Source organism: Gymnoscopelus braueri (assembly GCF_963280865.1).
Source record: "Gymnoscopelus braueri genome assembly, chromosome: 12".
In the NCBI taxonomy this organism is placed as follows: Eukaryota; Metazoa; Chordata; class Actinopteri; order Myctophiformes; family Myctophidae; genus Gymnoscopelus; species Gymnoscopelus braueri.
This window is the reverse complement of record NC_137614.1, coordinates 52,565,394-52,580,094: the sequence shown is the minus strand read 5'-3', so window position 1 is coordinate 52,580,094 and position 14,701 is coordinate 52,565,394. Positions and strand designations below refer to the sequence as shown.

The 14,701-nt window shown below is 41.0% G+C and overlaps 1 protein-coding gene across 1 annotated transcript in view; it reads right to left on the bottom strand.

Moving 5' to 3' along the window:
* Positions 1-2,358: 2,358 nt before the first annotated feature.
* The window catches only part of LOC308096661 (CDK5 and ABL1 enzyme substrate 2-like), a gene marked incomplete at its 5' end in the record, with an annotated part of 32,547 nt that continues 20,204 nt past the window's right edge, over positions 2,359-14,701 (bottom strand). The window contains 6 exons of the mRNA XM_080444073.1: positions 2,359-4,165; positions 4,323-4,796; positions 5,334-5,538; positions 6,264-6,370; positions 9,744-9,841; positions 12,849-13,038. Of these exons, the coding sequence (XP_080300199.1) occupies positions 4,656-4,796; positions 5,334-5,538; positions 6,264-6,370; positions 9,744-9,841; positions 12,849-13,038 (741 nt within the window). The 3' untranslated portion in view covers positions 2,359-4,165; positions 4,323-4,655. The remainder of the gene's footprint in view (positions 4,166-4,322; positions 4,797-5,333; positions 5,539-6,263; positions 6,371-9,743; positions 9,842-12,848; positions 13,039-14,701) is intronic.

The window sequence follows — 14,701 nt, the reverse complement described above, 5'->3', positions numbered from 1 at the left end:
ACAACATTACGAGCGACGCCCACTGCAGTCTGGTTGGTTGGGAAATGAAACACTTCCTCATACCGAGTACACCGACGCGCTGGGCCAGGCTTTTATTTTTTAGCAAAACTAAACAATAAAAGCCTGGAGATCGAGGCTAAACTAAATGTAACGCCTCAACTCCTACATTCCAAGTGCTTGTCAGGGTGGGGGGTCCCCAGTTCGAATATGATTATTTTGGGGGGTCCCCAGTTCAAATATGATTATTTTAGGGGGTCCCCAGGTCAAATATGATTATTTCAGGGGGTCACGGCCTGAAAAGGTTGAGAACCACTGCAGTAAGTCACCAGAAACTAAAAGGTGTTTTGATTCATTCATTCATTCATTCATTCAGAAATGAAAAGCAACAACATTACCTGAGAAGTGAACAAAGTTATGGCTACCTCTATACTATTAATATGAATGTTAGCTATACTGTATACTGCTACTAGTAATCCTCAGTCCACCCTAATGATAATATTGCAACATGGATGACGAAACGGGACATTTAACATCGCAAAGACGTTAAGATTCTAATCATTCACATCCGTGGTTTGGGTTGTGCAACCGGTGGCACCAAAGGTTATGTTTCTTAGCACAGTGTTTTTTATTTTATTTATTTATCAACAAACATTTATGACACAAAGAGCTTGGATTGTATCTCTACTAGCTTCCTGTCTATTCAAGAATAATAGAATTAATATCTATAAATGTTGCTGGATTTATGAATGGACAGCCTGTATTAAAGTCCTGGACTACAAGGCCACTTTCTTAAAGTTGTACTACGTAACTTGTTTTTGTGTGAATACAATTATTTTGTCCAACCTGTATGGTAGAGTATGTTAACCCTACGAGCTTGTAGATCTGCTATTTTAGAAAAAAACTTGAAAATGTGTGCAAAGCTTTGAATATATGAAATTTTAAAGCTAACATTTTTAACTCAAATCTTTACTTCTGTTGGGGGTCCCTGGAACAAGATATTTTGAGATGGGGGTCCGCGGCCAAATACATATAATTTTGGGGGTCCTTGACATGAAAAAGTTTGAGAACCACTGATGTTATAGCAACATAAGTAAAAAAAAAGAAAAACACTTAGGATTTAGAAGACATTTGTAGAATCCCCCCAGAAGCAACATTTTTTTAGTTAAAAATGTTCGCTTTAAAAATATATATATTCAAAGATTTGCCCACATTTTCACGATTTTTGAAAAATAGTCAAAATTCCATTTCTCCCCTGAGCAAGCAGGCTCTATCAGCTCAGTGGTAGAAGTTTCAGCTCTTTGCGCAGGAGGACACCCGGGTTCGAATCCCGGGTACAACATGGAAGTTACAGAATGCAGCTTTAACCTTAAATCTCTTTAAAACCCTAAAGCGTCTATTTATTCTGGGATGAACATTCGGCAAAAATATAGCCGATCAACAAGCTCACAACGCATACTGTAGATCGGCTATTTTTTGGGCGGTCAACTAAGTATATATATATATATATATATATATATATATATATATATATATATATATATATATATATATATATATATATATATATGTTTTAACCCATTAAGACCGGGAACTCATCTGTGTCAATTTCGATTTTAGCTGCAACCATTATTTTATACTTTGGCTATTCAAAAATAGCAGATCTACAAGTTCATAGCGCCGCTCCGAGGGCCGCGCTATGAGCTTGTAGATGTATTTTTTTATTTTTTATCTTGAACATTTGTGCAAATCTTTTTTAAACAACATTTTTAACTCAAATCTTTGCTTCGGGGGGGGTGGGGGTGGGGGGGGGTCCCTGGAACAAAACGTTTTCATGTCGAGGACCCCCAAAATTATATGTTTTTGGCCGCCGACCCCCAAATCTCAAAATATGTTGTCCCCCCAAAAATATATGTATTTAAAGATTTGCCGCGCTATGAGCTTGTATATCTGCTATTTTTTTTATTGGCCAAAGTATAAAACAATGGTTACGTGATAATCTCTGTTTAGTGGTCAGATGGGTGGGCTGCATGATAATCTCTGTTTAGTGGTCAGATGGGTGGGCTGCATGATAATCTCTGTTTAGTGGTCAGATGGGTGGGCTGCATGCGTTTTCAGAGCATGGTCATTTTAATGATCAATCAATGGAACCAACGTGGTTTACTTTTAAGTTCCTATTTATCCATATCGCAAAGAAAAAACGTTTTTTTCCCAAGGTTTTTAGACCGGGAGAGTCATTTTTAGATTCCTTTGAGGCTATTCAAAAACAGCAGATCTACAAGCTCATAGCGCGGCACCGAGTGCCGCGCTATGAGCTTGTAGATCTGCTATTTTTGAAAAATCGTGAACATTTGTGCAAATCTTTGAATATGTATTTTTTTTTAAGCGAACATTTTTAACTCTTGTTACAACTTCTGGGGGTCCCGACTCCCTGGAACAAAATATTTTGAAATGGGGGTCCACGGCCAAATATGTATCATTTTTTATTCAGAAATCTGTTAGGATTTAGAAGACATTTTGTAGAATCCCCCAGAAGTAAAGATTTGAGTTACAAATGTTTGCATTAAAAACTATATATATTCAAAGATTTGCACAAAAAGTCCATGATTTTTCCCCAAAAAATATCAGATCTACAAGCTCATAGCGCTGCACTCGGTGTGCTTGTATATCTGCTATTTTTGAATAGTCAAAGAAATCTAAAAGAGACAGAGATGCGTTCCCGGCTTTAATGGGTTAAAGAAAGAACACCGTCATTTGGGGGGCCCACTTGAGGCCCCTCAGTGGCCCCCCCGGCCGGCCCCGCAGGTTGAGAACCACTGCTGTGACGTCACAGTGAAGAAGACACAAAGTGTTTTACAAACAAACAGCCGTATATAGTGAGATCGTATAAAGCCCAAGTCCTGCTCCGTCGTACGGCCGCGTCACGCTCCACAAATAGCAGATCTACAAGCCCAACGGCGGCTATTTCCGGTGCGAAACGCCGTCGTGCGGCGACGTATAACTCAGGCTTTTTACAAAGTGCAGCAGAACAAACTTTCCACCGACGTGAATGTACAGTTTACACCAAGAACATGAAGCCGTATCACACCATAAGCACACAAACACACACACAGATACACAACCAGTCTCGTACCTCATCATTAAATACGCTTTTTTTTAAGCTAAGAATACAATTTTATCGATAAAAGTCGATAAAAAAATAAACCAAAGTTTAGGACACCAAAACGTGCTCGGTAAAAAAAGAACAAGACGTCTCTAACATAGAGCGCATGGATCAACACGACCCCGTGGAAAAAACACACAAAACATTCAAAATACGTGTTGTTGAACGGTTACGTCTAAAGATGTGAGAACGAGTAGAATCCTTCATACCGGGTGGCCGGTGGTTCACCAGTTAGAGAAAATAAAGTAGAGATCATGTTCTTCATACTAGCGTGTGGTTGCTGTCGGGTGGAAACCTCATACGTCCAAAACAGTCGATTTATCGGAATTCAAATCCAAAATTCAAATCCCCAAAAATAGCCGATCTACAAGCTCAAAGTGAATCGCACCGCGACGCGTTTTGAGCTTGTAGATCGGCGGTTAATTTACGGGGGAAAAAAACATAATAAGTTGAAATATAGAGATACAGGGTTTCGGCCTGACAGCGACGATACGTACAAACGATGCATTTTAGACAAAGTGCCGTCTGTGGAAGAACCGGTTTGTTCCACCACAGACCAGAGTGAAGAGGCCACGCCCACATCTCACCTCGGTTCAGTTCTGATCCAGAATCAGTCATTATTAGACCCTTCACCGTAGGGCTGGGAAATACATCCATATTAGACTGATATGTAATATTGTCATGACGAAAAGTGTCATCTTTTCCTGGTTTTAAGTACTTAGGCCTTATTTTATACTTTAAAAAATGCTCCAAACAGTGGTCACAGACTCACAGGTCATATCAAGGTATTTGGTCAAAAGAATGATTGTGACATTTTGATTGTGTCCATAATATAACCCAGCCCTACCTTACTGGCTACATTATATATATATATATATATAATATATAACCCAGCCCTACCTTACCGCTACATTAGTACAACTGCTGCTCTCTGAAGATACTTGTACTGACCCAGAGTCAGCCTGGACCAGGTCCACTTCAGCCCCGCTAGACCAGGCTACGGTACTGACCCAGGGTCAGCCCTGTTGAACCAGTCTGTGGTAAGAGAGGCTGATCCAGACTGACCCAGAGTCAGCCTGTACCAGGTTCACTTCAGCCCTGTAGGACCAGTCTGCGGTACTGACCCGGGGTCAGCCCTGTAGGACCAGTCTGCGGTACTGACCCGGGGTCAGCCCTGTAGGACCAGTCTGTGGTAAGAGAGGCTGATCCAGACTGACCCAGGGTCAGCCCTGTAGGACCAGTCTGCGGTAGAGAGGCTGATCCAGACTGACCCAGGGTCAGCCCTGTAGGACCAGTCTGTGGTAAGAGAGGCTGATCCAGACTGACCCGGGGTCAGCCCTGTAGGACCAGTCTGCGGTAGAGAGGCTGATCCAGACTGACCCAGGGTCAGCCCTGTAGGACCAGTCTGTGGTAAGAGAGGCTGATCCAGACTGACCCAGGGTCAGCCCTGTAGGACCAGTCTGCGGTAGAGAGGCTGATCCAGACTGACCCGGGGTCAGCCCTGTAGGACCAGTCTGCGGTAGTGAGGCATCACCATGCTCTCAGGCAGATAGAGGCCCATCTCCAAGGCCACCAGCACAGAGAACTCCAGAGGAATCAGCTCCCGTCTGTTGATGCGGAAGCGCTCCTCCAGCCTCTGTGTGATTAAAAGAAAACACACACATCTTTATGTTTAGGTATTATTATCCTTCTAAACCGGCGGCTCTCAAACTATGGGCCGCGACCCAAAGTGGGGTCGCGGGAAGGTGCCGTTGGGGTCGCGCAGTGGCACCCAAAAAATATGACTCTTTTAAAATCAAGAAACGGTAAAAAAAAAAGACAATATTTGGCTGAAGTACTAAAATGTTTGAAAATAGCAGATCTACAAGCTCACAACACGTCGCGATGCAACGCGTTGTGAGCTTGTAGATCTGCCATTTCCAAATAACCTAGGTATAAAATACAGCTGAAGTGGCTAATGTATGTTTTATGATATAATCATTTATAACTGCAAAGTAACTAGTAACTAAAGTTTTCAAATCATTCTAGTGGAGTGAAAGTCCAATATTTTCCTCAGAGATGTAGTGGAGTAGAAGTAAAAGTATTTCCTCAGTATTGTACTCAAGTACAAGTACTTGAGTAAATGTACTCGGTTACTTTAACACCACTGGTGGTGACGGGCCTATATACTCACGTCTATGAGCTGCTTGACCTCGTTCTTGCGCAGGTCGCTGCTGATCTTGGCGGCCAGCAGGACGCAGGCCGCACACACCAGCTTCCTGTTGTTCTTGTTGAGACGGCCCTGGAGCACCAGCTTCTCAAAGTACACGAAGGCCATGGCGATGGTGACGGGCTGGAGCCCGCCCTCCTCACTCAGCGCACGCATCTCTCTCTTCAGGCTGAGGACACACAGTGGTGGGACAAAGTACTACATTATTCTTACATTAAAGGAGCATTTCACCCCTGGAAGAACTTACAGTCACTCAATGTTAATAATATTTGTAGTAGATAAAAGTAGCTCGGCTATTTTCTAATGGCCGAAATGTATATAGGGCTGAAGTGGGTAACGTGTGTCTTGTAATGATAATCAAAATCTACAAAGTAACTAGTAACTAAAGTTTTCAAATAATTGTAGTGGAGTAAAAGTACTATATTTGCCTCTGAGATGTAGTGGAGTAGAAGTACAGAACATTGGAAATACTCTACTATAGTAAAAAAGACCTTGAGTACATGTACTTAGTTACTTTCCACCCCTGGTAGGCTTGTGTCACAGCCCTGCTAGAAGGACCCCTCTCTCTCTCTCTCTGTACCTTCTGATCCTCTCTCTCTCTGTACCTTCTGATCCTCTCTCTCTCTGTACCTTCTGATCCTCTCTCTCTCTGTACCTTCTGATCCTCTCTCTCTCTGTACCTTCTGATCCTCTCTCTCTCTCTGTACCTTCTGATCCTCTCTCTCTCTCTGTACCTTCTGATCCTCTCTCTCTGTACCTTCTGATCCTCTCTCTCTCTCTCTCTGTACCTTCTGATCCTCTCTCTCTCTCTGTACCTTCTGATCCTCTCTCTCTGTACCTTCTGATCCTCTCTCTCTCTCTCTGTACCTTCTGATCCTCTCTCTCTCTCTGTACCTTCTGATCTTGCTGAGTGTCAGCTTGATGTGAGGGAACTTCTCTCTGAAGGTCTGGTTCATGCTCTTCTTCAGGTCAGACGGCTTCACATATTCAATCACAGTCGTCTGACAGGGACACACACACACACACAAACACACAAACACACAGACATTAAAGCATGCACATACACAGTGTCAGTCCATTAAGACCGGGAACACATCTGTGTCATTTTAACATTTCTTTGGGTTATTCAAAAATAGCAAATATACAAGCTCATAGCGTGGCACTTATGAGCTTGTAGATCTGCTATTTTTTTGAAAAAATCGTGAAACATTTGTGCAAATCTTTTTTTAACTCCGATCTTTGCTTCTGTGGGGTCCCTGGAACAACATATTTTGAGATGGGGGAGGGTGTCACTTCCATAATACACACTAGGCATACAAGGGAGCAAAATACCGTTCTCCACAACGCATGGTGCTTGTTGTCACATTTAAAAACAACAGACACATTAAAAAGCCATTTAAAAACAATAAAAAGTAGAGAGAGAGAACAGACAACATTGGTTAAGAAAAAGAAGAAATTGCTGATGCATTCAAAGTGTAATATAGATCCAGAACTATTGAAATGTTTTATGGTAGCTCCTCACATCAACTGGGTGGTAATAAATAATAGTTTTGTTCTAGAGTGTGAGGACTCTATTCTTTGAGTAAAACACAAGGCAAGGCCGTGTTATTTGTATAGCACAGTGGTTCATTGGGTCGCGACCCAAAGTGGGGTCACGGGATGGTGCCGTTGGGGTCGCGCATTGGCAATCAAAAAAAGAAGAAATATTTATTTTATCAAGAAACGGTAAAAAAATTAAAAGAAGGGGAAACAGTGAGGTCGGCCGTCACGACCAACGTGAAGAGGACGGCCACACACACACACACACACACACACAATTACTGTTCATAAACAATTTAATTAGGACCTATTGTTCAATATGAGTGGGTGGTACAACTACATGGACCACGGGTCCATTTGGTTCTATCTGTACCCTCGCAGAGTTAAATTAGACGCAATGTGACATTAGCGAGCGGCTCTCTCTGAGCGGGGAGATCATTCTCACAGACAGACAACCACAACATATACTGGGACCGGGAGAGAGAAGAACCAGTGGTTCTAGGCTAGTAGAACCACCGGGGTTGCAATTACGTTAAACTTGTAGCAACATATTTGGTATATATGGTAAAGCTACAGCACATTTCAACAACAAGGCAAAACACAGAACATCAGGCAAAGGCAACACGATTATAAAACGACATTAGGATACAATCAAACTAAATACAACACAGGTCTCCGCCAGGTCAGGTACGTTATTGTGGCCTCCTGGTGGCGCTATAATAGGCCAATGTGAAAAGGGTGCCATTTATTCTTAGGTCTTTCACGGCAATCGGACACTGCATTCATGATTTGAGGCATTTTGTTCTAAATATGTGTTTTGCTAAATTAGACCTGCTGGTGGCGCTATAACAGGCCAATGTGAAAAGGGTGGCATTTCTTCCTCGGCCTAGTGGGAATGTGCGTGTGAAAATTCACGGAAATCGCAAGCTGCGTGCATAGTTTGAGGCTTTTTGTTCAAAACGGACCAATCCTGCAAACTTTGGAAGCCAACCATAGGCAATGAGGATGGAATATGGGAAATCGGACAGATTTGTGTTGATCACATGACTATAGAGATACTGTGTACCGATTTGCATGACGTTTGGATAAAATCTGTAGGAGTAATGTAGAAAAAAAGGGTTTTGCACAAATCGGCCTACTGGTGGCGCTATAACAGGCCCATGTGAAAAAATTGGGGCAGAGGTTCTGAATTGGCATCCAGGGAGTGTGTGTGCACAGTTTCGGAGTGACCGGGCCAACGGTGCCAGAGATTAGCTGCTAACACACAGACAGGACACACGGACGGACGGACGGACGGGGGCGAAAACATACTCTCTCGCCATGCCTTTCGGCCTGGCGGAGACAATTACAGTGCAGAAGAGAAAGAACAATAACCCAATCAAAGGGCAGCGGCGAACAGAAGGTCTTTAGTTGTGATTTAAAAGAAATAAGAGTGGCAGCAGATCTACAATTGTCTGGGAGTTTGTTCCACATAATGTGGTGCATGAAAAACTAAATGTTATCAGCCCATGATAGTATCAATATTCTGGGGCAAACACTCGGTGGGAAACAGCCGATCTACAAGCTCACAACATGTCGTGTAGGGGCTGTCTCCACACATTGGTAGCTGACTCAATAGTCATAGGAATGTGTTGTGTTTGCTGCATGCAGTCATACAGACAGCTTGGTGACAACTGAACATTCTAATGTTGATTCAATAATGATGACTAACTGGATACTGACAGTTATAGACTGGATTACAAGAAATGTGCATGGAAGCATAACAAATGACTTATTAACCATTTCAATAGATAGATGTCTTTGGGCTATTCAAAAATAGTAGATATACAAGCTATACAGAGTGCCACGCTATGAGCTTTTAGATCTGCTATTTTTTTTAAATCGTGAAAATGTGTGCAAATCTTTGAATATATCTATTTTTTAAAAGCGAACATTTGTAACTCAAATCTTTGCTTCTGGGGGGATTCTACAAATGTCTTCTAAATCCTAACACGTTTTCTGAAAAACGTGTGTTGCTATAATATCAGTGGTGCTCAAACTTTTTTCATGTCAAGGACCCCCAAAATGATATGTATTTGGTCGCGAACCCCCATCTCAAAACATTTTCCCTTTAAAAATATATATAGGTCAAAAGGTTGTGTCAATCAGGCATAACTCTATTTCCAATCCCTAAACCAAACATATGAATGTCTAATCCTAAACCTAACACCAACCTGAATCTTTTTCTAATCGTAAACGTATCTCTAAAACATTTACTTTTTAACCGTAAAACCGCAATTTTTCTTGTGAGGACCAGGGAAAAAAACGGTAGTCACAAACAAACTCCTTTAGCATTACATGGAGCCATAGTGTCAAAGGTCAAAGTCATATTTATACCCTGTCTCTGTGGTACATAAATGACTTTGTTCTGACAATAAGAGCTGAAAATAACCCTGGGCAGAGGTCCCAGTCTGAGGCTGTTAAACAGAGATCACTCCTATTGAAATATTACTGTTCCTCTACAGCAGTGCTTCTCAAACTGTTTTTTGTGCCAAGGACCCCAAAAGTGATAAATATTTGGCCGCGGAACCCCGTCTGATAATGTTTTGTGCCAGGGACCCCCAGAAGAGAAGATTTGTGTTAAAAACATATGTAAAAATATTCAACATTTTCCACAAGACTTTCAAGATTTTTCAAAAATATTCCAAAATAGCAGATGTACAAGCTCTATGGTATGTATGAAGTGATGAAGTGGTTTATAACACATCGAGTGCCAGCGCTTCTTACCACTTTACGCTGATCTGTGTAGAGCTGCCTCTTCTATTTAGAACCACGTTACAGACATGGACTACTCACCACATAGGAGGCAAATATCAGAACTCTCTTGTGTCTCCCACACGGCCACTGGGGGTCGCTCAAGAGGTTCGGGTCGTAATCTGCGGCGTCTTCTATACCTGTCAATCAATCAACCAAGACGGCAAACTACCATCAACAGGAACATGGACTCTGTCAGGTGGAAAAACCTCATATTTCCAAAACTGTTCATTTACAGGAAATAGAAAAAAAACCTGTTGTTCCAATGGATTCAATGTAGTTATTATTTTCAACCTATCTTCATATAATTGGTCCTTACTAATGCTCATTATAAAATGGTAAAAAAAAAAAATCTATTCGGCCTGTGTCTCATAGGAGGGCTGTGTCTCATAGGAGGGCTGTGGACAGTAGATTCGTATCAACGGGAGAACAATAGCTTCCATTATAGCATGCTGACTTTCCAAGAATAGAAAGTCTGCAGTTTCTGGATTCCCCATCCATGATGTCACTGGTGTGTGCTTCAGAATCCCACCGCACTCTATCCGGAGGCCGCGCCCCTTGAACCCAAACACGCCCCCCCACGGCTGTCTTGAGTGACAGTGCGTCCACATAAACACACTACAGCAGGGGTCTTCAACAGGGGGTGCGGGACCCCTAGGGGGTCCTCAGAGTTTCTCCAGGGGGTCCGCCAAATCTTTATGATAGGATTTATTTTTTTACATTAACCACTTGAACCCTAGCATCTTGTAGATCGGCTATTTTTGGCAAAGAGGTTTGGTGTAGGGGGAGGAAAGGAGAAAATCAAGTACCAAGTATTGAAGGTTTAAGTGGTTAAATGTCTGAAATGAACAAAAAACCTGAATTTACACAACGCTGATGATAGCGAATGAAGCACTCTATGAAATAGTTTAATCTGCAACACAATAATATACAATGTAGTGGGGGTCCCTGCTTCATCTCTCTCTCAGCTAGGGGGTCCTTGACTGAAAAACGTTGAAGACCCCTGCGCTACAGGCTATCTATCGATCTAGCGACGCAATTATTATATTTAATGATATTAGTTAGTTCTTTTACATGGCCTTTTAAAACACCATTCTGTTTGCTGCTGCTTTTAACAGTTATTATTTCCCCCCCTTTCTCTTCTGGACGATTTCCCTATGAATGGAGGTTTATTTTAACTGTTTACTGTAACTGTACATATTTTTTTCTTCAATTGAAGTTCTTCAATAAGAAGCTCTGCAATAGCAGAAAGATGACCCAGAAGACGATGATGAGGCACTGAATTAGAAAGACTATGGTGATTCACCTCTATGCATTCACTTGTTCTTGTAGTTCTTTTTTAACTGTATACATGCATGCATTTATGTTTTTATTATATATCTATCCATCTCTTAAATATTAAAAATATAGGCTACTCCATACTATATTATATTATTAAGTTCAAGTTGGGTGGCATTTAGACCTACTTATTATTATCCTAACATAGTATTGATTGAATATCGATATAAAAGACAAGCACAGAAACGTACAGTTCAGTACAAGGTCTGCTAAGAGGATTTTAAACCCAAGAAAGCACTATGGCTTGTTTCCATTGGGGTCCTTTGTACAATGCTATGCAAATAAACAAGTAGAAAATATATATATATATATGTACAGTTACAGTAAACAGTTAAACTAAACTTCCATTCATAGGGAGAAAGGGGGGGAAATACTAACTGTTAAAAGCAGCAGCAAACAGAATGGCGTTCTAAAAGGCCATCTAGAAGAACTAACTACTGTAATATCATTAAATATAATAATTGCGTCGCTAGATCGATAGATAGCCTGTAGCGTGTTCATGTGGACACACTGTCACTCAAGACAGCCATGGGGGGGGCGTGTTTGGGTTTAAGGGGCGCGGCCTCCGGATAGAGTGCGGTGGGATTCTGAAGCACGTGTCACTGGTAGGCAGGTTTCTGAACTGTCCACAGCCTTCCTCTGAGACACAGAGTGAGTAGACAGAAATGGAATCATATTATAATGAGCATTAATGAGGACCAATTATATAAAGATAGGTTGAAAAATAACGCTTTTCATTGATTCTGTATTCATAAAGCCAGTGGTGTAAAGTAATTAAGAACATTTACTCAAGTACTGTACTTAAGTACAATTTTGAGGTACTTTTACTTTACAGGAGTATTTCCAATTGTCTATACTTTTACTTCTACTCCACTACATCTCAGAGGCAAATATTGTACTTTTACTCCACTACAATTATTTGAAAACTTTGTAGATTTTGATTATTATTACAAAATATACAGTAACCACTTCTGCCCTTTATACATTTAGGTCATTTGAAAGTTACTTTGCAGATATGACTTATTACATTATAAAACATACATTAAACACTTGAGCCCAATTTTACACCTAGGCTAAATTTCAAACATTTTTGTAATTTTACTTTTGGTACTTTAAGTGCATTTCGATACCAATACGTTTGTACTTTTACTCAAGTAAATTTTTAATCGCAACTTTTACTTGCAACAGAGTACTTCTATATATATATATATATATATATATATATACACATACATACATACATACATACATACACATACATATACACATACATATACACATACATATACACATACATATACACATACATACATACATACATACATACATACATACATACATACATACATACATACATACATACATACATACATACATACATACATACATACATACATACATATATACATATATACATATATACATATATACATATATACATATATACATATATACATATATACATATATACATATATACATATATACATATATACATATATACATATATACATATATACATATATACATATATACATACATACATACATACATACATACATACATACATACATACATACATACATACATACATACATACATACATACATACATACATACATACATACATATATATATATATATATATATATATATATATATATATATATACATATATATATACATACATACATACATATATATATATATATATATATATATATATATATATATATATATATATATATATATATATATATATATATATATATATATATATATATGATGTGAATCATGTGTTAACTCTTACTCTGCTCCTGCATCACGTTGCTGCTGTTGATGCGGGCTGCGGGTGTGAAGCTGCCCCCGCCTCCCCTCTGCCCGTTGTTGGCGCGGTAGCGCGGCTGCGGGGTGTGGGCGGGGCAGGCGTCCAGCGCAGAGTTGCTCCGCCCCCGGACCAGAGCGTTGGTGGGATACAGGAACGGGGCGTAAGACACCGTCTGGACAGACAGGACCACAACACAACATTAAGACTGTAAGACACCGTCTGGACAGGACCACAACACAACATTAAGACATTAAGACACCGTCTGGACAGGACCACAACACAACATTAAGACACCGTCTGGACAGAACCACAACACAACATTAAGACACCGTCTGGACAGAACCACAACACAACATTAAGACACCGTCTGGACAGAACCACAACACAACATTAAGACACCGTCTGGACAGGACCACAACACAACATTAAGACACCGTCTGGACAGGACCACAACACAACATTAAGACACCGTCTGGACAGGACCACAACACAACATTAAGACTGGACCACAACACAACATTAAGACACCGTCTGGACAGAACCACAACACAACATTAAGACTGGACCACAACACAACATTAAGACACCGTCTGGACAGAACCACAACACAACATTAAGACATCGTCTGGACAGAACCACAACACAACATTAAGACTGGACCACAACACAACATTAAGACACCGTCTGGACAGACAGGACCACAACACAACATTAAGACATTAAGACACCATCTGGACAGAACCACAACACAACATTAAGACTGGACCACAACACAACATTAAGACACCGTCTGGACAGACAGGACCACAACACAACATTAAGACATTAAGACACCATCTGGACAGAACCACAACACAACATTAAGACTGGACCACAACACAACATTAAGACACCGTCTGGACAGACAGGACCACAACACAACATTAAGACATTAAGACACCATCTGGACAGAACCACAACACAACATTAAGACATTAAGACACCGTCTGGACAGGACCACAACACAACATTAAGACACCGTCTGGACAGGACCACAACACAACATTAAGACATTAAGACACCGTCTGGACAGGACCACAACACAACATTAAGACATTAAGACACCGTCTGGACAGACAGGACCACAACACAACATTAAGACACCGTCTGGACAGGACCACAACACAACATTAAGACACCGTCTGGACAGGACCACAACACAACATTAAGACATTAAGACACCGTCTGGACAGGACCACAACACAACATTAAGACATTAAGACACCGTCTGGACAGGACCACAACACAACATTAAGACATTAAGACACCGTCTGGACAGGACCACAACACAACATTAAGACATTAAGACACCGTCTGGACAGGACCACAACACAACATTAAGACATTAAGACACCGTCTGGACAGGACCACAACACAACATTAAGACTGAGACACCGTCTGGACAGGACCACAACACAACATTAAGACATTAAGACACCGTCTGGACAGGACCACAACACAACATTAAGACATTAAGACACCGTCTGGACAGGACCACAACACAACATTAAGACATTAAGACACCGTCTGGACAGGACCACAACACAACATTAAGACATTAAGACACCGTCTGGACAGGACCACAACACAACATTAAGACATTAAGACACCGTCTGGACAGGACCACAACACAACATTAAGACTGAGACACCGTCTGGACAGGACCACAACACAACATTAAGACATTAAGACACCGTCTGGACAGGACCACAACACAACATTAAGACATTAAGACACCGTCTGGACAGGACCACAACACAACATTAAGACACCGTCTGGACAGAACCACAACACAA